The following is a 27,686-nucleotide window of genomic DNA, read 5'->3' as shown; positions in this document are numbered from 1 at the left end:
AAGGTGAATCCTGGCAGTATAAGTGACTTGCTCTTTCTGGTCAATGTATCTGATGCTACATGTGAAACACTGTTTGGGCACTTAGTCATTAAAGATGAGAGGTGGGGGTGGAGGTTTGCAATAGTGAAACAAAAGCCAGAATGACAGAAGGGGAGTTTTAGCCACATCTTCTGCTCTGTTAATACATGTGATCGGATCAGAGTGAGATGAAAATCTTGGAGCAGGGAGGTAAAGTACAGTCTCTATTTTCTGCTCCAACAAAAGAAAAAAAATCTCTCAGCTTTACTCTTAATATGCCATTAAGGTGCTGAGCATATTTGAGGAGGATTACCGTTAAATGAGTTTTGCGTAATGGTTGCACAAAGTAAACATTTAGCAAAGAATATAGCAGTTAGCCTCAACAGTACAATTACTGTTGAATAAGATGAGGTAGGCTTATTCATTATCATGAACATTTTATGCTTTGAGCATCACAGTAAAACTAGACAATGGTCTTAATAGCTATAGTGAACTAGGCATTGTTTTTAACTGATAATTATTTGACTTTAATAAACAAAGCAGCATTTCTGCTTGAATATAAGATAAAAAATATACCTTTGGGCATACAAATAGTAATCTAAAGAAAAAGGCTCATCAGTTTTAAGAGCAAAGAGTGTAATAAGGCACACAAGGCCCCAGTAGTTCTAATGGAGACATAATGAACTATTTAACTAAAGTTTATAAACTAACCTAGGATTTTAATCAAACCATCACACTGAATTATTACTTCACTATCTTCGACTGCCCTGATGTTTTCTTCACTTGCAGGATTTTTACATCATCTTTGGCCATCAAGTGTTTTACCATCCAGCTGCTTTTTTGACATTATGCTTGCCAAAAAATTTCCTCTTTTTCTTTTTAATCAGCTTCCATCAAATAGATAAATAATGCATTACTTCTGGCACTTGAAAATCCTCATTAGAAGTGGTAACACATGAGTTGTCATGTTCAACAAGTTTTTAATACAACACCAAATAGAGCAAAAATAATCCTTCCTGAGAGAAGGAAGAAACAAGAGATGATAAAGATGTGGAGGTTAGCAAGAAGTAACACATTTGAGACTTGAATGTGGATTGAGTAGTAGTATACTCTGGTTGTGATTCTGAGTACAAACTATTGCCCAGTGTTGTTTTCACAGACCCGAGCAACTCTGCATTCTGTCAAAGATGCAGTGAGTAACATTGAGAGGGATTTACAGGACCCTAATTACAGAAATGGAACAAAATAGTCAGAATTTTGTTGTCACATTGTACATTTATGGAGGACTGGACCTACCATATTTAATTATTTATTTATATCTATATCTATATCTATCTATCTATCTATCTATCTATCTATCTATCTATCTATCTATCTGTATACATATATACATATATATATATATATATATATATATATATAGAGAGAGAGAGAGAGAGAGAGAGAGAGAGAGAGAGAGAGAGAGAGAGAGAGACAGAGAAATGTCTCAATAAATGAATTCATGTGTCAATACGATACAAAAAAAGGCATTTTCTATGAAGTTATCTGTAAAATGTGACAAAAATGATTGTATTCTCATTTCTAACCATTGTAATTTAATTTTGTGTTAAAAACTCTAAATGTTTCATAAAATATGTTAGAGTAAATAATTATTTATTTATTTTGCCCTTATTTATATTTTTCCTTCTTTAATTTTTATCCCTGCATTTATTTTTGCATTTTTTTTCTATTTGTTTTCTTTATCTCTTTATGGTACAAAATTATTTTTTTCTACATCTTATTTTTATCTAATATTTTATTAATCTATTGGCATTTTTTTTTTTTTTACTTCATAGTCACATATGCCTCCCCAGTATTTCCCCTCCTGCATTTTCTTCCTCTGTTTATTTCTCCAAGCCTATTTATTCCTGCGTCTCTATTTTACATTTCTGCCTGTCCTTTTTATATTTCTATATGCCTTTCCACTTCATTAGGCAAATGAGGAGATCGGTCTTTAAAGGTGTGTCCTGGGGTCAGCTCTTCGCCTATTGGTCAATTTGTATTCGGGTGCTGTGCAATCAGTGCAGAATCAACTAGGCATAGCTGGTGCTTGTGGTCTCAGTAGAGAGAGAGAGAGACGAAGCTGTGTTATTTGAAAACTAACCGAATTGCTGCTGCAGAAATGGCTTACTCTTCTGAGGATATCACAGAGGAGCTTAGGTACATTGCTGTCTTAGTTGAAAATCACACAGTCACTGATGACTATTTACTGTTCCGTGTGGATAAAGTAACTGAGAGAGTGTTTCATGGTTCACACATGGACCAACCTGGGGCTCATTTCTGTGCTCACTCGTAATCTATAGCTATCCATAAATCAGTGCATAGGATAAAATTCAGTGAGCAGATCAATCCTCACACGGTAAATTCATTTTTGTCGGTGCAAAATGTCCTGGGGGAAAATCTGATATCATCAAAGGTACTGTCAAACTTCTGTTAAAAAGCTTCTTTTTTTCAAATGTAAATAATATTTTAAAGGAAATACATGACTGAAATAAAGTTAAACGAAGCTATAAGAATATATCCTCATTCTAACACGGGCCTCTGAGGTTCGTGCTAAAATCAGCCCTGTAATGCGGAACGTAACAAATGTAGACTGTTAACCAACCAGCCCAGAAACAGGATAGCGCAAAATGTGTTAAATGGATGCATTTTGCGTTGCACTGGGTTTAACGATTTAATGAGCAAGCGCAGAAACGAGTCCCAGGTTGGTCCATGTGTGAAGCCAAACCGAAACACTCAGTTACTATATCCACATGAAACAGTAAATAGTCATGAGTGACTGTGATTTTCAGCTAAGACTGTACCTAAGCTTCTCCGCAATATCCTCAAGAGAGTCAACCATTTCTGCAGCAGCAGTTCTGCTGGTTTTCAAATAACACAGCTTCATCTCTCTCTCTACCGAAACCACAAGCACCAGGTATGCCTTGTTGATTCTGCACTGATGGCACCCTCAGAATCTTTGATATATATCAGAGTAATGACACTTCCATAGACTTCCGCTGTAAAAAAAATGGCTGATGAAATATGGACCCACTTCTGGGTTTTGGAGGGGCCGGTAGTTCCTACACTGAGTGCAACTCTGTCGGAACACATTCATTTGTTGTGCCTTTATGTCCTTGGCCATACACTTCACCCATCTTGCCTCCAGTGTCACTCACACTGGTGTATGAGTGCATATGAATGTTCGATGGTGGTCGTAGAGGCCATTTAGCGCAAATTGGCAGCCATGCTTCCATCAGCCTGCCCCAGGGCAGCTGTGGCTACAAACGTAGTTTACTACCATGAGAGTGTGAATGTAAGAGCGAATGAATAATGCATCAATAATGTAAAGTGCTTTGGGTGCCTTGAAAAGTGCTATAGAAATCTAATCCATTATTATTATTATTATTATTAATATTATTATTATTATTATTATTATTATTATTATTATTATTATTATTTCTATTGGAGCTGATCTAGGAATTCCAGCGCTAAATTAATAAGATATTGTCATCTTTCAAATTATCGAGTGCATTTCCTGTATTAGCGAATATTTATGGTGTAAATTCTGTTTTCTTTGGTAGGTGTTAGCGTTTGTATAAATTTATATCTGTAACAGCTGTTATGCTGGGTTTTCAGCTGTAGCCCTATAGTTAGCTATCTGTTGAAATTTAACCACTATAACCACAAATTATGGGGTTTTTAAGATAAGGTAATGTTAATACAAATGTTATCAGTAGGTTATATTTTAGTCTTTTTGCCAAACCTGGTGGTGTTTGGTTAAGTTTGTCAGCTGAGGTAATGTGCTAATTAGGAGGACAGTTGCTGTAGAGCTGAGCTCTGCCAATAAAACTTCATTAAAGTTATTATTCATGAGTTAAAGGAAACAAAACTTCTGTCACTTGGCGTTTGTAAGATCCGACTCATCCTATAAGAATTCTGTTGAATTTTGAGTTAGCTAATGTTGAGTTTTTAATGAGTTTAGCATCTGTGCTAATGCTAACATGCTAAGTTAGCCACTATGATACCCAATGGTTAATGCCATTATTGTGTGTGTTATCAGGAGAGCAGAGCTTGGCAGGCACACTGTTCACACAGCTAACCACTGTTTTCTTCTTGTACCACAGTCCTTTAATAGTAAAAAGAAGGAAAAATATAAATAAGGCCAACATAGATAGTATGGGAAATGACATGTTAAAGGAAATAACTAAGGTGTTTAACACAAAATTAAATCAAAATGGTTAGAAATAAGAATAATGTATTGGCACATGAATTAATTTATCGAGCCATTTTTATATTTCTGTATATATTATTAAATAGAGCAGGTCTGGTCCTCCATATTTATTCACTTCAAAAACATGGAACAGTGGAAAACTGGCCTTATTGCTATGGCATTTATCTGACAGTGAGAAGAACCTCTCCATCATTGGCATCCAGCTAATCAGAATTCCAAGCACCCAGTTGAGAGGAGGCGTTCTCTTGTTTTATTTGTTTCAATTCTTCCTCTTTGTGCATTGACTAAATCTTGATTTCAACCTGTTTTTTTCCAGCCATTTCCATGTGTATATCTTTATTTTATTTTGCTATATTGCAAAACATGCAGAAGTGATTTTTTTCAAAATAGACCACAAAATAGACAATTTTGACTTAAGAGTGAGGAACTTGGTGTTTTTGATTTTCATTCTGTTGAGTCTCAAAGTGAAAAGCCCTCTCATACCATATTGATTTTGTATTTTTGTTTTGCATGCCTTAAATGTTTGATAGCACTGTTTTAACCATTCACACTTGTCAGGTATGAGTTGCACCTATTAACCATAACATTACAACCAGCAGAGTGGGCAGTGTGAGGATCTGATCAACCTTGACAAGGACCAGACTGTAATGGTGACAGCTGAGTCAGAGCATCTCCAAAACTGCAGGTCGTGTTGGGTGTTCATGGCAACAAGACATTAGCAGCAAATAGTTTAGGTCCTGTAAGTGGGTTCCTCCATGGATTGGTTTTGTTTGTCATGCACATTCGAAAGATGCTTGATTGGACTAAGGTTGGACTGGGTTGTTAGGGCTGTTTCATGAGGAGGCTGTACAGCTTGTGGTCCAAATTGCTTGAGCATGGTTGAGCCTCATTTTAACGCCTTGTAATTCTACTGTATAATTAAACAAATTGTTTACTGGATAAAAACATCTGTCTAATCTGTTGGTCTCACTTCCTAAAACACTAAACATACAAAAAACATACTAAAACACTAAGGGTCTGATTCATTAAGATTGCAAATAATTAGCGCAAATTTGCTTGCTGGTGTTAAAAAATGCATGTGCTATTGGTTTGCATGTCACGAGCAGTGTTGGGCAAATTACTTTTTAAAAGTAATTAATTACAGTTACTAGTTACTTTCCCAAAAAAGTAACTGAATTAGTAATGGAATTACTCCTTCATAAATGTAATTAGTTACTAGGGAAAGTAATTATTGCATTACTTTTTTGAAAAACCTTCAAATATGTAAAGGGAAACTGATTTTTGAACGTGTTTCACGTGAGCATGTTTCACGTGTTTGTATTCCCAAGACATGGGAGCATTTGAAAATCTGGGCATAAGTTGAATCTGAAAATTTTCCTGAAATAAGCCCCCCCTCCCAGAAGAAGAAGATCCTCCTCCAGTTAATCCCACAACTCCACTTTTTTCAGTCGATCCTCCCTGATACAGTGCCTTCAGTCCAGTCAGTTGAATTCACTGATAACTCCTTCCCTAAGTTAGCTGTGTAGTTCAAGTGAATGGGGTGTGCTGCGGACAACTCAAACTCGGACATGCCATTAGTCGTTCAGGTAAAGGTAGCGTGGACAAGTCAGACTCATGGACACACAGGCGAAGCATGAAGGCAGTGTGGGCAATTTGAATATAAGAACAAGGGCTCACAACGAATCGGTTCTTATCATTCACTGAAAAGAGCCGTTCAAAAGACTCGACTCCTCCGCGAACGTCACACCTCTCAAGCCTGGCTGAGCGAGCCAGGACAGATAATAGCTGTTAGATATCAGTGCAAAGTAACGCGCCACATTCCACTGCCGGTAACAGTAACGGCGTTGTAACATTTCAAATAGTTATTCTTTAGATTACCCATTACTGGAAAACAATAATGGCGTTAGTGACGCCGTTATTTTTAACGCTGTTATTCCCAACACTGGTCACAAATGATCAACTAAGATTGCCTGCGCAAATGACAACAGGTGCAAAGTCTTGGAGACCGCCCTATTTAAATGAGGATTATGTGTGTGCTACTGGTTGTCAACATGGAGACAGTACGCTGGAAAAACTGCTCTGGGATACACCGGCACTAATGGCAACAGTGTGCTGGAATGATCCAGATGCAAAGAGTTTTGTCATGAGTCCTCCCTGTGACTGGCCCAAATCCTCCCCTAGTTCATCTAGAAGTTCTAAAATGACATTGCTGGGTAGGTAATATGTCTCAGTTATTTTTCATCCATCATTCCAAATATGTTGACACGAGAAGAAAAGATTTGTTCTCTGCGTTGCCTTTGGTTGTGTCTATGCCGCCTCCTCGCCACAACAATTGCAGCCAGTTTTGCATGAAGCTGTGTCAGTTAAAATCTGCCTCTCTAAATATAGATGCAAAATCAGCCACCACAATCAGTCCGGGTTTGGTAAATCACATTTCGCACGCTAAATAAAAATTTGCATCTACTCCTCCCAATAATTTTGCATGTTCTGGCAAAAATGCCCATATTGTATGTTCATCAAGGCAAACACGCTAAATGGGTTGCACGCCCTATTTTGCTCATTTGAGAGATGCAACCCTCAATGCATCCTGTTAGTAGATAAGCTTCAACATGTTTTTGCGTCCGCAGTCAAGTTTGCACATGTTTTTACATGCACAAACCTTTACTAAATCAGGCCCAAAGTGAGACACAAGATAATAGCGTTATAATAAAGAATGTCAGACACAGCCATAGTATATTTACAAAATTCATAGTAATTTTGAAAACAACTTGAAGTCACAGACTACATAGAGATAGCTGATCTGACCCTTTTTCCTCTCATTATGCAAATGTAAAGCAAAATACAGCCCTAATTGGAGACATTTCATTAAAAAAAAAAAAAAAAAAAAAAAAAAAAAAAATATATATATATATATATATATATATATACATATATATATATATATATATATATATATATACATATATTTATTTATTTATTTATTTATTTATTTATTTTTAAAGGAAAACTGTAACCTGGCAGTTTTGGAGTTTCGGGTGTGGGTTATTACTGATGTGGTAAGATGGATAAACAGTTGAGAGACTGAAAATGACAAGACCTCCTTAAAGTATCCACTATCGCATATTGAAATGTGAAAGCTCCCCAGACCCACTGAACCTAGTTAAAACAAGTGTTCAGAGAATGCAAACCTCCACCAAGCACCCCGAACGATGTGCATGTGTGGATTGACTATTTCTTTTTAAACTATGGATGTGCAAAACAAATTTCATAATGATATTTTACTAATTGCATTTTTTATGATTTTTTTGAAAATGGTACATAAAAAAATAACAAAAGTCAACAGAGCATAACAGAAGAGAAATGGAGCAGAACGATATTTCGTACAAAGTTGAAGCTTGATACCAGTCATGTGTATGTCAAATTATATTAAATTCCAATCAATATTTGTTGAGTTATAATGAAAAATGTGTTGTAAATGGGATTTTCAGTGTTAAATTGAAATGTCCACAGAGTCCACGTTCCACAGTGGATGTGGACAATTTTGTGCCAGATACAAGATATTGTTATAAACTACGGGTGTATCAAATTGGAGGCTAATCAGAGTCATTTTGAATTTTTTATGAATTTTTGAAAATTGCTCAATGATGAGAGATAGGAAAATTTGAGATTTTGAGACCTTGCTGTGACCTTGAACTTTGGCCTACTTGGCCCAAAATTTAATGAGTTCGTCCCAGGGCCTAGGCCTATCTGTGGGTAAAATTTGGTAAAGATGGTTGTAATAGTTTTCCCCTAAAATTGCTAACAATCAAACAAACTAACACACAAACAAACACACAAAGCTAAGTGATCACAATACCTCCTGGCGGAGGTAACTAGGATTGCACAGTCACTGTTTGAAATAAGCCAGTGGTAAATACGCTAAACAAAATCATTCCACTTGTGTTGAAGCACAGGATACATCAGGTTTGAGGCAGATTTCCGTGTTTCCAATCAAACCCCACTGTGAATCCTGCTCCAGAACTCTGTGAGTGAAGTGGAGTGGGATGTAGCCAAAGATGTTGCAATATGCTCCTGGCTGACATTAAATTAATGTAGCTGCACTTTCCTGCTCTGATCCACAAAATCTTTTTTCCTCCTACCAGCTGTGAATTTCATCCAAGAGTCAAGCTTAATTTTACCTTGAGGCAAACACACCAGCAGCAGGTCAGAAACTCTCTGTTTATGTGTGCGTGCGTGTGTGTGTGTGTGTGTGTGTGTGTGTGTGTGCGCGTGCGTGTGTGTGTGTGTCAGAGGGAGAGATACTCACGACTTCTGTGGTGCAGTTGTTGGTTTAGCAGTGGCCTTGTTAGCAGATACAGTACATCGCTCTGCAACACAACAGAAGAAATTTAAGACTCAATGCATGTGTCAGGGGTTGTGTGTGAACTTATGTCCTGATTAGTGTTTGACAAAAAGCCAGGATCAAATCAGTGGGGATGTGTGTTAAGATTGTCACAGTGGAAAACATGACACTGCTCAAGTGTGTATATTTTTACATTACTTTGGTAACAGTGTTTTAAGGGAGAGCAGGAAGCAAATGCCCCTTTTGCTATAAAATAGCAATATTTAACTGTGGGGAAATAGTTCAGTGTTATTTATTTACGAAAGTGTGCCAGTTACCAAAAAAGTTTGATGGTCTGATATGAACTTTTGGAGTCAGATTTAGTGACGTATTGAGAGATAATGTGAGGGGGAAAAAAATGATGTTATCTACTTATTTATAATTTTGGTGGGTAATTTGCAAATCAGCCAAAAGAAACTCATTATGGAAGTATTCAGATATGCACTAATGGAAACAATAAGTACGTAACTGATTTGTTCTACTTATGCACAAAAATAATATTTCCTGTTTGAGATCAAATTAATGTTATTTGTATTAGTGGCAGAGAAAACATTTCGATTGTTTCTTCTAAAATACATTCATTTTTCTTAAGAAAAGAATGTCTATAATATATAATATATAGTGCTAATGAAATGAAGATAAGCTACACTGGCTTTATTAATTAGAATTTTTAGAACTTTCCCTTAGTCTGAATGAACTAGTAAGCTGGCAACATTTACCATTATCTAAATTTAGTTTGCGACTGTTTCTTAGCCATTTTGACCATAAGAATGCACACAGGCATGTATTAAAAAAAAAAAAAAAAAAAAAAATTGATACATTGATATCCATTTATAACATTTATGTCCGTTGTTGTTAATGATCAATTTTCAGGAGAAAGGAAGTAGTATTTTCACACTTGCGTAGAACAAACAGTAAAAATTTTGTGACAGCAACAACACAAATCCAAAAAGTAGTACTACTTCTTTTGGACTGACTACTCATTACTTACTCTGGTGGTACAACATGGAAAATTAAGACAATTCATGGCTAAATAGTTAGCAGGCTAAATGCTGCAGATGTCTCTGCAAGACAGTTCATTGGCATCTTTGGTGTAATGTCAAAACTATTTTATCACTCTTAGAGGAAAGTTTTAATAAATTTTTTGAATGTCTGAAAGTACAAAACTACAAATTATACCTTCAAATGTGAAATAAATATCTGAAATTGAGATAAGCTACGTAGTCATGGCAAAAAGTACTTTTTCTACTGTCCTTCACTTTTAAGGTATTGTTTTATCCAGCTAGTTGTAAAACTTTCTGTGGGTTCATCCCTGATGATCTAAACTTGGAAAATAAAACTGCAGATTACTAACAGAAAGCCTGTGTTTCAAGTCAGAAAAATAGCACTTTTTCCCCTCCCTATTTTGTCTTTTTACACATTTATTGCACTCTGTATTCTGTCTCATGTTAGCACCATCCTAAATTGCTTGAGTAAAAACAAACATTCCCATCTGCTTATTGTATTTTCCGAATGTTAAATTATCCATGGATGGCATTAAACTGCAGTCCATTGCATTTGAATACACACATTTGAATGCTGGGTGACAAATTGTGTGGTCCACAGATGAGCATCCTTGTAGTCAGAACAATAGAAGCACAGACTCTATAATAAAGCAAACTGGGATGTTTGAGCAGTGCAGTATGTCCACAAACATTTGATTACTGACTCACATGAACACAGAAAGATAAAAGCATAGGTTGGTGCCCCTGAGGCTATGAGCATGAGCTACATGAACTTCCTATGTCTTGTATGTGGTAGTGCTTTTGTGGGCGCTCCAGTGTTAATTATGACAGAGCTTCCGTGGGAGAGTCGATGCTGGGAAACTTACTCTGGGTGTTGAAGCCTGAGGTCACATGCTGCAACTCCTGGAGAGACAGAAGGGGAGAGAGGAAGCCAGAAGGAGGTGCGTTGAATGAATAAACCAATAGATGTCTTTATTGATTTTCACAGTGAGTACAATAATACCATTACACAAAATTCAGATCTTCTTATCTCCCTGTAAAGACACGTCACCACGTCCTTAAAACTCACTGGCAGTATTAGTGCAGCACTGGGGGCTTAGGAGTCTTTCCCAATTCATTACCAGCCAGGTCAGATTTACTGCCTCTGTGTTACATTGTGTCGTCTTTTGACATAGCCAACCACAGTCCAATTTGGGATTGAAAAAAGCATTCATAAAACCACTGTGCTGTTTAATGTACTGTCATTCCTGTAAAACTTGTTCAATAATACATAAATTTGGATTAAGGTGATCATATCAAATCATAAAACCTTTTTGCATTGAAAGAGATCGACATCTAATATCTGGCTTTTGGTGTCAGTTCCTCAATCTACCCTTTTATTATTTTGTTTCATTGTTCGTAATTTATGTAACACACTGGAACACCACTTGAATTAAAGAATTAAAAATACAGGTTCTCACGACATCCACAATAGGCCATATAATTGTGTTAGCAATGTTTAAGAAAAGATCTCAGAACATTCTAACATGCCAGCACCACTTATCTGATAACAATGCCCAACAAATGAACACAAATCTGGACAGCAGCTACAGAATTGATTTCACATAGCACTACTTAATTACCGCTATAATTTCATTGGCTGTCAGTTGTACCAGTGATCATGATGAGTAACCTGATTCTATCACAGCCCCTACTGCTGCAGTCAATTCATTAATTAGCTGTAATTAGCACACTGAAGATTTCACTGTGCAGTCACTTTCACAATAAACAAACAATAAGTGTAAGTTTCCCAACTGTTTCAGATATTTCACCATCGCTTACTGACTCATGTGATAAATTAAATGGTCAAACCACTATTACAGAAAGTGAAAACTGCAATTAAGAAAGCATAACAGCCTTGTAATTCAAAAATGAATTTGCTCTATTACATCTTTTTTATGCTGAGTGGGTGGTGAAGGTTTTACTATGGTAAAGGAGGAGTTTGGGTTTTTTTGTTTATTGGAGCAAAGACAGAAAACACATACTTACCTTGTTTGGGATGGGAAATTTGGTCTGATCAGCTTTTCCAGGAGTGTGTATTGCTGTTAGAGGAGGAGGCCATGAATGTGTCATCTCCTAAACACAAATGGACACACAAAGGTCAGCGATATGAGGATTTTAAAAATGTGTATTATATCATTCACAAATGACTTCACACACAATTTTGAATTAAGTGATTTTAGTTGTTGTATCCTTAATAAAAACTGGCTGTCATATGGTGTGACCATGAGTAAATCATTTTCAAATTCATTTCAGTCAATTCTTGTTTAACGTGTGGGGCAGCTGTGGCCTTAAAGACTGGAGAAGTAGCTTGTGACTGAAGAATGTCACAAACTCCATCTATATTCCTAATGTAGATTTATTTTTGCTCTAAAGCTGTTTGTTCCTATTTAGTATCATGCGTTTAGCATTTTTTCATGTTAAGTAGCCCCATAAGCAACCTGTAAACACCTGTAAAAAACTATCCCTGATTTACCCTCATGTAGAATTCATGGTTGGACATATCTATGCAAAGGGATAGGCTTATACAACATCTTTGATGCAGAGGAGTGGAGTCTGCATTCAATCAAGGTTGCACTGAGCCGTTCCCAATCAGAATTGATTTTAATATAACTTACAGTATAAACTGATGGGTGCTTTGGGAGTTAGTGGCACACCAGGGATCAGCACTCTGAGAGAAAACTGAGTGCAGAGATGTTGAATAACCAAAATAAAAGCAGTGTCTAGCTGCTTGAATTACAGCGACTACAACAGCAGCAGCAGCAGGTCACCCTTTCAATTATTCTAATCACACAGTCCTCTCAGGTAAAATCCAGTCTCAATATAAGTTCAATTTGTTAACAAGATAAGCATGTGTGAGTATGTTAGCATGTGTGTGTCCTGCAGCTAGATAATCTGTTATTTGTCGGCTGTGTTCTCACTTCCAAACACCCACGGTGAAAAATTTACTTCGGGTTGTAGTAAATCTGCTCACAAAGCAAGGAGAAGCCACCAGCTGGATGTTTGTTTTTTCCTTTTTTTTTTTTTTTTTTTTTTTTTACGGGCTCAGCTGGCTGACAGGCAACTGCCTGTACCGATAAAGCAGCAGCCGACACCAACTGTACTCCCAGTCATCATTGCCCATTTTTCTAACACCTTTGCTTGTGTATCCTTTTTTATTTGGACATTTTACCAGGGAGTATCTCACACTACTTTTTTTTTTCTTCCTACTTGTCTTGTCCAGCGTTCTAACAGCAGAATGGTAGTCTGGTTCCTTTTGGTGCTGAACAAATTTGCTTTGCCAAGGTTAACTTCATAAAGTATATGAAGCGCCCTTTGATATTCTACTGTGTTTATTATGAGTTTTGTTGAACCACATTTCGATGCCGGACCTGACATGGGGGGTGGGGGTGGGGGGGTAGAAGAAGGGGAGAGAACAAGAGAGAAGAAGGTGGAGAAGACCCTCACAAGAAAGTATCAACAATACAAACAGAAACAACCATGGAGACAATTATAATGGTGACAACAACTACAACCAGAACTGAGTAAACTGGGCAGAAGAGAGAGAAAAAAACAAAACAAAACAAACAAAACTACAAAAAAAAACAAAAAAAAAACACAACGAGATACATAAGACCTGTGAAATGAAGAATATAAGAAAGCATGAACAAAATGTCGTATACCACATTCGCACAAATAATACCTATAACAAATAATACCAGAAACAAGTCCACACAACATCAGTTGTTCACATTCATCTGCTGTGACAGAGTGAACCAGGCTGAGGTGAAGAACACACACATGCAACCGCAACCACACTCCCTCCAAGGATCAGGGACTGACCAAGAGGGCCCCAAGGCCCGGCCATCCAGCAGACACCACAGAGAGGGGGGATCCAGCCCGCCCCCCCCGAGAGGCAACAGTGTGCCCGCCCCGAAGATGGTCGAGGGAGGCCCCCACCAGAGGCCCCACAGCAGCCGAGCACAGGCCCCAGGAGGCCAGGGACGCCAGCCGCCACCCCCCCCGCCGGGGGCCGGCCACCCAGGGGCAGGCAAGGCGCCGCTCCCCAGGCAGGGGTCCCACCCAGCACACTGGGCGGCCAGGCCGGCCCAGACCGCCACCCGCTGCAGGCCAGTGCGCATCCCGATGCCACAGCCAAGCGCCCTGGGGGCCCGGAGGCCCACCTCCCCATCCCACCAAGCCCAACCCCCAAACCCCACACACACCCCAGTCCCCCACTCACCCACACAAGCATATGCACACACACCCACTGACTCCCAGACATACACACAACCCATCCCACATGTTCGACCATTCACACACACACACACACGCACGCACACCCACAAACACCTCCACCCATGCCCATACACCCACCTACCCACATGCACGCCCACACGTATACATCTACATGTACACACATACCCACACATGTACCCACACCCATCAACAGCCCCTCCCACCCACCTGCACACACCATACACGCGTATCCGGAGTGCCGACCCCCCCAGCAGCGAGCAGCACCGCCGTGAGTCCCCCCAAGGCGCAGCACCCGGGCGCAGTCCCAGCACCAACTGCAGCCCACGGCGGCAACACCAGCCGCCAGGAACCCCACCGCGGTCCACCACCCCGCCAGCAACCGCCACACCCCCGATGCCCACATACACACATCTTACCCGGTCCCAACACGACCTGCGGCGGGCAAGAGAGCGGCTAGCCCAGCGCCCCCCCCCCCCGACCACAATCCCCATGCGCACACATCATTCATCAGAGGGCGGCAACCCCCCAGCAATGAAGCCAGGTGAGCCCCAAGTCAATGTTCCAGCCCCCCCTCCCCCGGGGCCCCCCGCCCCAGATGGCATCCAGGAAACAGGGGTGTGGGAAGACCCCCCCTCCTCCTCGCCTCCCCACCTATCGGTGTTTTGAAGTGTGAGGTGTGTATGCAAGCAATTAAAATTGTGGAGCATAACTGCGCACCACTAAGGGCGACACCACACAGGCAGCCTCACCCACCGGCACGGCACCGCCCACCAGGCGCCACGCAGCCCACCCCCCAAAAGTGAATGTGTGGTGTTAGTGTTTCTGTGTGTTGTGTTGTGGGTGGGTGTAATTAAAATTGAAGAGTTAGCCACCCCAGGGTACCACAGAGGGAGGCCGTTTTAGTGACCCCCCCTGCCGTACCCCCTCGGGATGTGCACCCTCCCCAAGACCCTACGTGCTTTGCGTGAGGGGGGTGGGGAGGCGAGGGGTTGGGGATAGTATGACTGGGAGGAAGTTTCCTCCCAGAAGACGAGCCAGCCGGCATTCGGCACCCCCGTTCCCCAGTACCCGTCCCCAGGCAGGGGCCGCCAAGGAGCGGGGTAGCCTAGAGACCCCGGGCACCCAGCGACCGCAGCCAGAAAGCCACCACCCCCCAGAGGCCACTCATGCACTCAATCATCCTATGCAGTCGAGGGAGCATGGACCTGGGACCAGCCACCCCAAAGCCCCCCAAACAGGCGCGGGGACCCACCACACTCCACACCTCCCCAGTCTTACATGCACTAGGGATGCAGCAATCACCAGCACAGTGCCACCCCGCAGCACGAGACCCAGCAACCAGCGCCCCGCCCCAGGTCCCAATCGCCACCACGGCCGCACCCCACCACCGCACCCTGACAGAGCCCCCAGCGACACCCCCCACCCCCACAGGGGCCACAACCCCCTAGGCACACCTGCAGTCCCCCTCCCCCACCGCCACCACACCACAACCCTCTCTCATTCACCAAACATACATGTACATCCACACCCACACACCTGCTCCATCAGCTCCCCCACACGCCCGCACACACAGACTTTTTTTCAATTCAGTTTTATTTGTATAGCCCAATATCACAACAAGGTTATCTAAAAGGGCTTTACAGAGTCAGTTGGATGTAAACAACAGTCAAATAAACAGCAAGAAGATGAGTAGCGTCCTGGGCATCCCCTGTCCTTAGACCCTCCTTCTCGGCAAGGAAAAACTCAAAACCCAGTGGGAAAAGGGAGAAACCTCGGGGAGAACCACAGTGAAGGAGAGATCCACTCCCATGGATGGATAGGCTAGAGATGCACCAGGACTGATGGACGTCCATTTGCAGACATAGTTCTAGTCTGCAAGGATGCAGTAGGGTGGACACATGGGGGGTCCATCCCGCTGGATGAGACAGGCAGGGGCGAGGAGGCCCATCCACAGTGGTGAGGCCGAGGACGTCCATCCAGACAGGTGGGGGAGGGGGTCAGGACACCGGACAGGGCAGGACACAGATGGGTCAGCGCAGATCCTGTCATCATTGGCTCCCAAGCGGTTACAACTGAAAAGTAGCCACTCACCCGGAGGGGAGTGGGGAAAGGGGACACCGGGTGAATAGTACTGTACAGACTAAGTTGGCTAAATATTAAAAATGTAAGTGCAGACAAGAATGGTACGTAGAACCAGAAACAGGAGATAGGACTCAGTGCCTGTACTTCCCCCAGCATTCTTGCTCCTAGGGCAGCTTAGACTGAACTCTGGGTTCAGTCTGGTTTGAACTAGCCTGACCATAAGCTTTTTCAAATAGGAACGTTTTCAGCCTGACCTTAAATGTAGAGACTGTGTCGGTCTCTTTAATGTTAACTGGAAGCTGATTCCATAAAACAGGAGCTTTATAACTAAAGGCTCTAGCTCCTACTGTACTTTTACAGACCCTGGGAACTACCAGTAGACCTGCATTCTGAGAACGAAGGGATCTGTTGGAATGTTACGGCACCAGAGCATCTCTGAGATAAGAGGGGCCCATACCATTAATAGTCTTGTATGTGAGGAGGAGGATTTTGAATCTAATTCTAAACTCAATTGGAAGCCAGTGAAGGGCTTGGAGCACAGGGGTGATGTGGTCTCTTCTATTTGTTCCTGTTAGTAGTCTCGCTGCCGCGTTCTGAACCAATTGAAAACTTTTTAGGGAGCTTTTAGGACATGCTACGAGAAGGGAGTTGCAGTAATCTAATCTAGATGTAACAAACGCATGAACTAATTTTTCTGCATCATTTTTAGATAGAATATTTCTAATTTTGTCTATGTTGCGCAGGTGGAAGAAGGCGGTTCTGCAGGCTTGGTTAACATGTGGTTTAAATGATAGATCTGGGTCAAATAGAACTCCTAGGTTTCTAACTGTGGCGCTGGAGGCTACACTCACATTGTCCAGAGTGACTATCTGGTCAGTTAGGGAGTCTCTCGCATTTTTAGGGCCTATTATAATGACTTCTGTTTTTTCAGGGTTAAGTAAAAGATAATTAGCGCTCATCCAGGTTTTAATGTCACGGACACAGGAACTTAGTTTATCTACTTGTCTGGTCTGATCAGGTTTAATCAATAAATACAGTTGTGTATCGTCTGCGTAACAGTGAAAATTAATGCCATGTTTTCTAATAATGTTACCTAAAGGCAGCATGTATAATGTAAACAAAATGGGCCCGAGGACCGACCCTTGTGGCATGCCGCAACTAACTCTGGAATATGTTGATGATTGTTGGTTTACATTAACAAACTGGTACCTATTAGATAAATAGAATTTAAACCAGCAGAGGGCTGCTCCTCTAATGCCTATGTCCCATTCTAATCTCTGCAGTAAGATACTGTGGTCGATAGTGTCAAAAGCTGCACTCAGGTCCAATAAGACCAGGATCGAGACCAAACCATCGTCTGCAGCTAATAACAAGTCATTCGTTACTTTGACTAAAGCAGTTTCAGTTCTATGATGAGCACGAAAGCCAGACTGGAAGTGTTCAAATAAACTATTGTCCTGTAAATGCTGACACAGCTGTTTAACTACCACTCTTTCAAGAACTTTTGAGAGGAAGGGTAAATTAGATATAGGTCTGTAACTGACCAGGATGTCGGGATCTAGAGTAGGTTTTTTCAGAAGTGGTTTAATAACTGCAAATTTAAAAGATTGTGGCACGTAGCCAGTAACTAGTGAGGTATTTATTATAATTAGGATGGTGTCAATAGTTAGGGGCAGAGTCTCTTTAAAAAGTTTGGTTGGGATTGGGTCTAAGAGGCAGGTCAATGGTTTGGAGGACATAATGATAGATGCTACATCAGCTCCATCTACAGTAGTGAAATTATCTAACATTGTAGGGGGGTTTAGAAGAGATTCTAGGTTCGCATCCAGTGCTTTGTCAGACCTAATATTTGGAAGTAGTTCATCTATTTTGTTCCTAATAGTTGAGATTTTATCGTTAAAGAATTGTAGGAAGTCATCACAGCTGAGAGTAAGTGGGATAGAGGGTTCTACTGAGCTGTGACTGTTTGTCAGCCTGGCTACAGTGCTGAACAGGAATCTAGGGTTATTCTTGTTTTTCTCGATTAAGGATGAGTAGTATCTAGTTTTAGCCTTACGCAGGGCCTGCTTATAGGCCAATAAGCTGTTTTTCCAGGCACTGAAAGAATGCTCCGAGCTGGAACGGCGCCATAGCCTCTCTAATTTACGTGCTGCTTGTTTAAAGGAACGTGTTTCGGCATTATACCAAGGAGAAACTGGCCTTGGCTTAAGGCGGCCTTACACTGTGCGAGTTTAGAGGCGATTTCTCACTCGTGCGACTATTTCTGGGATCGGGCCCGATGTGCCTCTAATCGTGTGTCGTGCTTCGTGCAGTGTACATGGGGTAAAGAGAAGCGATTAGCACCTCATGACCACCTCACGACCAGCAATCGTGTGTTCGCAAGGAAAACGGAGCTGTTTGAAATCCTGCTCGCTCCTCGTGAGTGTATCCTACTGTCAAAGCAGTGCCACGAACTGATGGGCCTCAAATTCTCACACTGTGCATGCGCGAACACAGATGCGTACAGTAGCGTACAAGCTAACAGTAGCTGGCTATTGTCCTAGTGCAGTTTAGCTTTTGCAGCTTACCTCTAGTTCCCACTGTAGGATTGACAGCCCATACTGTCCACGTCTGGCAAACTAATTCCTGCACCAAACACGTCACCGTCTTTTCTTCTTTTTTGATTCCCGGCAGATAATGGCACATATTTCCAAAGCAGCTCGTTGGTTTTTGTTTAGCACTACCATTTCGTGGCTCACGCCAATACACAATCATCTATGCACTTTTACGGATTCCTTGGTATTTTAACGTTGTATTTCCGGATACAACACTCAAACGTGTCGTGCGTCCTGTGGTGTATGGTCCTACAGTGTGAGCAGTCAGGTCGCATACGAGCGTCGGTCCGTGCAGTGTGAGAACAGGAATCGTGAGCCTGACTGTACGACTGATTCGCACAGTTTGAGATGGAGCTGCGTGCAACGATCGAAATAATCGCACAGTGTATGGCCGCCTTTAGCAATCCTCGGCTTGAGGGGGGCAACTACATCCAGAGCAGTCTGTAGTGTGAGCATGGCACTATCAACAAACTCATCACATGCAGCAGGACTAGACATGTTCTCTACATAATCAGACAACAGGGAAGGAAATATTGGCTGAATTATCTCTTTATACCTTGAGACCACATAATCAGAGATCACATAATGTCCTTTTCATCTGAGCTTTAATCACAGGTGTAGAATTATCCTCAAGCACAAACTGAAAGGTAATTAAAAAGTGGTCTGAGAGTACGGGGTTATGGGGGAGGACAACAAGGTCACTAATCTCAATACCATATGTTAAGATCAGATCCAGGGTGTGCTTGTGACGGTGAGTTGGTTTATTTACATTTTGAACAAAGCCAATCCCATCTAATAGGCCACTAAAAGCCCCACTAAAAGAGTCATTGTCATTATCAACATGAATGTTAAAGTCCCCAACTATTAAAATCTTATCCCAGTTTAACACTACAGTGGATAAAAAGTCAGAATTCTGATAAAAACTGAGTAGGGACCGGGAGGGCGATAGACCACTACAAATAGAACTGTTTTGTTGTTTTTCCAATTGGGATCAGTAATTGACAAAACTAAACTTTCAAAGGATTGATAAGTGTGATTAGTTTTAGGGTTCTGACCCAAACTGGAGTGTGAAATTACTGCCACTCCTCCACCTCGGCCAGTGCTTCTAGCTGTGTGTGAAAGTTCACATGACTTGGTGGCGTGGATTCATTTAGTCTCACATATTCATTTTGCTGAAGCCAGGTTTCTGTCAGAGCCAAAATATCAATTTTATGGTCACCAATTAAGTCATTTAATAACAGAGATTTGGATGAAATAGACCTAATGTTTAGTAATCCACATTTAATAAATTTATTAGATGTCCTTATAATTTGACTTTTAATTTGACTGCAATCCGGAACTATTTGTATTAAATTATTTGGTCTCACTCCTAAAGTCTCTATAGGGTTAGGTTTTTGAGTCTCTACTACACGAGGAACAGACACAGTCTCTATCTTCTTTCCTAAACACTGGATGTGTGACAGCTTGGGAAGAAGTGAGTGATTAACAGAGAAGTGTTTTACACTACAACTCTGCTCCCGGGCCCCCACTCTGAAGGGTCACTTTGGAAGACTACGGCTAGCGGCCAAATTGCGAGCTAAAAGACAGGCACCCTCCCAAGTGGGATGTATGCCATCTCTGCGAATGAGCCCAGGCTTTCCCCAGAACACACGCCAATTGTCAATAAAAACAATGTTGTTTTCTGGGCACCATCTAGACAACCAGCGGTTAAATGATGAGAACCTAGAGTACATCTCATCATTGACCAAATTGGGCAGTTGTCCAGAGAATACTACGGTGTCAGCCATCAACCTAGCAAGTTTACATACCGAGGCTACGTTCAATTTAAGAACCTCAGATTGTCTCCGCTGGGCGTCGTTACCACCTGCGTGAATAACGATCCGGTGGAACCTAGTCCTACTCTGCTGTAAAAGCCTAAGGTTTCCTTCGATGTCACCGACTCTGGCCCCTGGGTAACACCTGACAGACACCGCTGGGAGCTTCACGTCTCTGACTATGGAGCTGCCAATTACGAGTGTATCCGGTTCAGCCGGTGTGTCGCTGAGGGGATCAAACCTATTATAGACGGGAAGCTGTTGGTGCACTAAGTTTTTGCGTTTAGCACTGCGCTTCCTCCGTACTGTCACAAATCCGTCCCTGGTCTCTCCTGGCTGCACGGGACTCGCTGGGGGGCTAACCACGCTAACATTCCTGCTACTACAAGCACGACCTGCGGTCCCTGCTGCTACCTGGGTATAGCTAGGTTTAGCCTTAGCCTCCAAAGTGCAGAGCCGTGCTTCTAACTCAGAAACCCTGGCCTCCAACCCTGACACTAAACTACACTTCCTACAGCTGCTTCTATCCTCAGTAAAAGAGGCAGGGAGCTCACTATACATACAGCACACTGAGCAGAACAGACGGGAAGAAGGCGAAGGAAGGGGGCTAGCCATGGCTCGGTTAAGCTAGGCTAGCGGAGCTAAAAGGAAATGTTGTTTTTAATCTATGAACAAACTTTTTAGCTAGGATCAGATGTTATCGTTGGCTCCGGGTGTGTACTGAGCCAACCAGAGACTAAATTTAACCAAGTATTAAGTTAAATTGTGGATTAAAAACAACTGAAGAGCACTAGGAAAAGAGCGACTGGCGGCAACGCAACAAGCAAACAATACACTCACCGGACGTGACGTAGACTCCTAGCCCTGGTGGACTTGCACGCACAATCCCTCATTCATACTCTAATGCACACATGAGCACTCGTTCACACACGCCAACACACACCGACCAACCCACCCCTACACACAAACGTGTGCACACACACACACACACACACACACACACATTTTCTCTCTCTGTCTCTCACACACACACACCCCCAACCCCCCCCCCCACAGACACACACACACACACACTCCCCCACCCCAGGACTCCCAGGCACCAGCCAGACACCGGGGCACGCACCCGCCCACTCACGCAGCGGCAAGTCCAGGCCAGCCCAGACACCCCGGCACATGCCGGATTCCCCCCCCACCCCGGGAAGGGCAGCACCCGGACCCCAGGGCCCAGGAACCGCACCCCGCTCACCCCCGACCAGCCCAGCCACCTGACCCGGGGGATGCCGGCCACCGACCCAGGGCCGACCCGGAGCCCCCCGCCCCACCACCACAGGGCAACTCTGGCGTCGGGTCCACCCCTGCCCCAACCGGGACAAACACCAACCGCCCCCAGAGCAGGGCGGTCCAGACCCCCACTCCGAGGGACCACTAGTGACCCGTAGCCCCGCGGCACCTCCTGCCGGCCTCCTAACACTCAGAGTGATGTGATAGAGCTAATCACAGGGGTCCAGAGAAAATGAGACTGGTCCAACTGATTGTTTGAAGAGGCAGATATTGTCTCATTACTTATGTGATCTAATAGAAGGTTCCTAAACTGGTTAATGCTCAGATTGGCTTTTGTTTTCCAATTCACAAGGATAGTTTTCTTTGCGATGCATAAAGCAGTGAGGACCATGTGTGAGGTGTTAGTATCCATGTTGGTGTGGCCCAGGTCACCTAGTAAACACAGTATGGGGTTGGCTGGAATACTGCATCTGAGCCATGTTGACAGGTCCTCACAGACCTGAAGCCAAAACCTCTGGACAGGGGCACATTGCCACAAGGCATGTATGTAGTTATCAACAGAGTTATCTGTGCACTGTGAGCAGATGTTTGACTGTGTGAGACCCATCTTGAACATCCTTTGTCCTGTATAATGAATTCTGTGAAGAATTTTGAACTGAATTAGTTGTAAATTCGGGTTTTTAGTCATTTTAAATGTATTTGAACATATTTGTGACCATGACTTTTGATCAAAATCATTGGATAAATCTGTCTCCCATTTTGAAGTCGGTAGGTAGATTAAGTCATCTGTTGTAGCATAAAGCCTATATATTTTGGATAGTAGCTTTGGGGTGCGGAGGTTCAAAAATTCTTCCACCTTGATTGGTAGTTGCAAGTTTAACTGATTAGGGGTATATTTCTTACCTATAATAGATTTGATTTGGTGATACTCAAAAAATTTGGTGCTGCTAATCCCATGTTGTGAAGTGAGCGTATCAAATGGTACAAAGTTTCCATCCACTATGATATTTTCTAAATGTGTTATTCCTTTGTCCTTCCACTGAGTAAAGTTTGTAATTCTTTTATTTTGCAGGATGTCAGGGTTGTTCCAGATGGGTGTCTGCTTACATGGAATGGGTGAACATTTATTTATTTTAAGAAATTCCCACCAGGCTGTCAGAGTGGAGCTGATGTTCACACTTTTGTAACATTTATGATGCTTAATGGTTGAACTAATGAATGTTAAGTCAGAGATTGCTAGATCATCACACATTGCTTGCTCTATATCTAGCCATGGCTCATCTAGATAACTAGGTTTGAGCCATTTAGAGATATACTGCAGCTTATTGGCTAGGAAATATTGGCCAAAGTTGGGGAGGTCTAAACCGCCCCTGTCTTTGGTCTGCTGTAATGTATTTAGACTTATACGTGATGGTTTGTTTTCCCAAAGGAATTTAGATACGTGTGAGTCCAGTGACTTGTTGTTGTTTGTTTTTTCCACTTATACTTTCTCTCTCAGTCACTTGAAGTACTTGAGTCATACACATCACCCCCGAGCTTCTCTCTTTGTTAAAAAAAGAGATTTTGTCATATCAGTCCCTGGACTCCAGCCTGTTTTGTCTGTTTTGTCTGTCTTGTCCTTCGTTTCCTGTTTTATTTTGTTAAGTTTCCCTCGAGTGTCGTGTCTGGTGTCTTTACTTCCCTTCCCTGATTATCTCCACCTGTGTCTGACTACCTGTCCCCGCCCTGATTTGTTCCACCTGTGTCTCATTGTCTTCCCTCCCTCTTGTGTATATAAGCCCTGTGTCTTTGTTTGTTCAGTGCCAGTTCGTATTCGCCTAGTGTGTCTACTTACCAGCGCTTCTTTGGATCCTGTTCGTCTGCCTGTCTGTTCTTTGACCCGGATTGTTTCTTCGACGCCTGAGTTTTTCGACTGACCCCTGTCTGTTCCTCTGCCTCAGTTTCCACTCCTGTGTTTAACCTTAAGCCTGGATTTACGGTACGTGAGTTTGCCTTTCCCCAATGTCCTGTTGCCTGTCTGCTTGTCTTCCCGTGTATGACCTGGTCTGTCTCCTGACTCTCGTTTGTTTCCCCATAGTCGGGTTCCCCTCGTGTGCTCCCAACCCGGGCCGTGGGGCTTTTCATTCGGATTTGGAATCCGTGACGAATCTGCAGAGCAGCTTCACTGAAGACTCATCCATTATCTTTTTGTGTGAACTGTATTTACTGACTGTGTTTATTAAACACACTTACATTGTATTTTTGTCTGAGGGTCTTGCATTTGGGTTCAGATTTCGTACTACCAGTCTTAACAGTACGAACTGGCCAAGCATGAACCCAGCAGACCTAGACCAGGTCAGGGAGGCTATCCGTTCGCAGGGACAACGGTTGGGGGGGCATGAGCAGGTTCTTCACTCCCTACTTGACAAAATGAACCAGCTATCTGCTCAGATCTCTCAATTAACCACCACCCAGGTCTCCGTGCCATCCCAGCCGGTCGAACCCGTGGCCCCTGTTCCGTCCGGACGAGCCAAATATCCCTCCGCCAAACAAGTACGCAGGTAATCCAGAGACTTGCAGACATTTTTTTACTCAGATCCAGTTGATTTTTGACGCTCAGCCACATCGTTTTTCCTGCAACACTGCTAAGATAGCACACGTGGCTAGTCTGTTGGAAGGCCCTCCCTTAAGTTACTTCAATGCTTTATTTGAATAGGAGTCCCGTTTGACACATTCTTATGACAGTCTGTGTTCTGAACTAAAACGTGTCTATGATCACCCCATTCGGGGTCAACAGGCTGGTCAGCAGCTCATGAGGCTGAGGCGGGGGGGGGGCGTACAATAAGACAATATGTTTGTGATTTTTGCTCTCTGGCGGTTGAATCTGGATGGAACGAGCAAGCTTTAATAACTGCTTTTCAGACTGGTCTCAATCGTTCCATCGGGTCCAGCAAGAATTAAAGACTCTGGAAGATGTCATCACGGCTGCAATCCGGGTCTCTGACCAGATGTCTGTTTGGCACACTGAACCGTCGTGGACCCGCCCATCGGTCCCGTCGGCTGTAAGTAATCCTTTTCAAAAGCTTCCTGTCCCAGTAGCTGAAGCAGGTGACGGCCCTAAGGAGGAATCAATGCAACTGGGCCGTACCCGTCTCTCGGCGGAGGAACACTGGTGCCGTCTAGCGGCAGGGCTCTGCCTCTACTGTGGACAAGATGGCCACCGTGTGGTGAGTTGTCCTAATAAGAACAAATCAGCTTTAGGTGAGGACAAGTTACTAAGCCGAACAGTTTGTGTATCTAACCCCTCCCGTCTGCAACCTCTGGTCCTCCTCAGTTCTGACTCTTTGTCGTTACAGCACCCAGTGTTGATAGACTCCGGCTTGGACGCCAACTTAATGGACAGTAATCTCGCCCTGAAGCTGGGACTCGGTCTGTCGCTCCTCGAACGGCCACTAGAGGCAAAGGCTCTGGATGACCGCTTAATCTGCCATATAACCCATCGCACTCAACCTATGACTGTCCGGTTTGCCGATGGTCATTCTGAGATCCTGTCATTCCATGTCTACCAGTCTGATGCTCACCCCCTCATCTCAGGCTACCCCTGGCTCCAGCACCACAACCCCTGTATGGACTGGAACACGGGGGAGGTTTGGGCATGGGGAGAAGGGTGCGCCTCCTGCTGTGGGGGGGGTTTTGACTCTGATTCTCTGTCCCAGTCCCCCCATGCTACTGTGGCTTTGGTCCAGGCCTTAAAGGAGGACGAGGCGGACTTTCCGGCCCTCAGTAAGGTACCGGAGCATTATCATGACCTGAAACAGGTGTTCAGTAAGGCTCGGGCCAAGTCCTTACCCCCACACAGACCCTACGACTGCGCCATAGACCTCTGACCTGTCCCCCCAGGGGAAGGTTATGTTCCCTGTCGGGCCCGTAGACCGCCGCCATGCAGAAATACATCGATGAGTCATTGGCGGTGGGGTTGATTCGGCCGTCCTCGTCGCCAGCGGGGGCAGGTTTTTTCTTCTTTGATAAAACGGACAAGACCCCGAGGCCCTGTATTGATTACAGGGGCCTTAATGAGATTACCATCCGGAATCGTTACCCGTTACCTTTGATGAGTCAGCCTTCGAGCTCCTGCATGGGGCCCGAATTTTCACCAAGTTGGACCTCAGAAACGCTTATCACCTGGTGAGAATTAGAGAGGGGGATGAGTGGAAGACAGCATTTAACACTCCCAGCGGTCATTATGAATATTTGGTAATGCCTTTTGGTTTAACTAATCCTCCTGCTGTCTTTCAGACCCTAGTGAACGACGTTCTTCGTGACATGCTTAACCTGTTTGTGTTTGTCTACTTAGACGACATACGGATTTTTTCTCCTGATGAGGCCTCGCATATCCAGCATGTCCGACAGGCCCTCCAGAAGTTACTCTAGAACCAGCTGTATGTTAAGGCGGAGAAGTGCGAATTCCACCGGTCATCTGTCTCTTTTCTCGGGTTCATCATTGGTGAGGGGAGTGTCCAGATGGATCCGGATAAAGTCAGCGCTGTCAGGGATTGGCCTACCCCCACTTCACGTAAGGAGGTACAGAGATTTCTGGGATTTGCTAATTTTTACCGCAAGTTCATTAGGGGGTTCAGCAGTGTGACGGCCCCCTTGCACTCTCACCTCCCCGAAGACTGTTTTCAGGTGGATCACGGAAGCTGAGGAGGCGCTTGGACGCCTTAAGAGGGCTTTCACTTCTGCACCTATCCTGTCCGTCCCTGACCCGGCCTTGCAGTTTGTGGTCAAGGTGGATGCCTCGGACGTGGGGGTGGGGGCTGTGGTCTCACAGAAATCCCTGAGTGACGGTAAGCTCCACCCCTGTGCCTTCCTCTCACGGAGACTGTCTAAGGCTGAGAGAAATTATGACATCGGGAACCGAGAACTGTTGGCCATCAAAGTGGCTCTAGAAGAATGGAGGCACTGGTTGGAGGGAACAGAGGTCCCCTTCTTGGTGTGGACAGACCACAAGAACCTGGAATACCTGCGACCCGCCAAGCGTCTTACCTCCCAACAGGCCAGGTGGGCTCTGTTTTTCACTCGCTTTAATTTTTCCGTGTCTTATCGGCCTGGTTCTAAGAATGGCAAACCTGACGCTCTGTCCAGAATGTTTTCCCCCGCTAAATCTGTCCTAGAACCTGAAACGATTTTGCCTGATTCCTGTGTGGTAGGGGGTTTTCAGTGGGCTATTGAGAAATCTGTTATGGAGGCCCTTAAAGACTGTGACGTCCCAGAGGGGGTCCTGCTGGACCGGTTGTTTGTCCCTGTTTGTCTCCGCCCACAGGTTATTCACTGGGCCCACACTTCCAGGATGACATGCCACCCGGGGGTTCAGCGCACTGTGTTTTTCATAAAACAGCGGTTCTGGTGGCCAGGCATGAATAAGGAGGTGGCGGAGTACGTGGCTGCGTGCCCCACCTGTGTGTCTTGCAAATCACCGCACTCAGCTCCTGCCGGTCAGCTACGCCCCCTACCAGTTCCCAAGAGGCCATGGTCTGACATTTCCCTGGACTTCGTGACATGCCTGCCCCCCTCAGACGGTAACACCATTGTGCTTACTATTGTGGATAGGTTTTCTAAGATGGTTCATTTTGTTGCCATGCCTAAACTCCCTTCTGCTAAAGAGACGGCTGAGGCTCTGCTGCATAATGTGTGCAGAATCCATGGTTTTCCTAAGGACGTGGTGTCCGATAGGGGACCACAGTTTGTGGCCCACTTCTGGCGGGCTTTTATATAGGGGCATCTATCAGTCTCTCTTCTGGATATCACCCACAGACTAATGGACAAACGGAGCAGGTCAACCAGGTTTTGGAAGCCAGCCTGCGGGTGTTGGACTCTCACAATCCGGTCTCCTGGAGCCTTCAGCTGATTTGGGTAGAGGTCGCCCACAATTCGCTACCCTGTGCCTCATCTGGCTTGTCTCCGTTCCATGTGGTCTATGGATATCAACCGCCCCTGTTTACT

The 27,686-nt window shown here is 43.7% G+C and overlaps 1 protein-coding gene across 1 annotated transcript in view; it reads right to left on the bottom strand.

The window, feature by feature from the left end:
* aff2 (AF4/FMR2 family, member 2) overlaps window positions 1-27,686 on the bottom strand; it is a 437,847-nt gene that overhangs the window by 210,737 nt on the left and 199,424 nt on the right. Inside the window, exons 6-8 of the mRNA XM_030145497.1 lie at window positions 11,684-11,770; window positions 10,522-10,558; window positions 8,577-8,637 (exon numbers count right to left, since the gene is read on the bottom strand). Coding sequence (XP_030001357.1) covers window positions 8,577-8,637; window positions 10,522-10,558; window positions 11,684-11,770 — 185 coding nt within the window. The remainder of the gene's footprint in view (window positions 1-8,576; window positions 8,638-10,521; window positions 10,559-11,683; window positions 11,771-27,686) is intronic.

Source organism: Sphaeramia orbicularis, chromosome 10 (genome assembly GCF_902148855.1).
Source record: "Sphaeramia orbicularis chromosome 10, fSphaOr1.1, whole genome shotgun sequence".
Classification (NCBI taxonomy): Eukaryota; Metazoa; Chordata; class Actinopteri; order Kurtiformes; family Apogonidae; genus Sphaeramia; species Sphaeramia orbicularis.
Note: the sequence above shows the minus strand (reverse complement) of the source record. Positions and strands in the feature narration are given on the sequence as shown.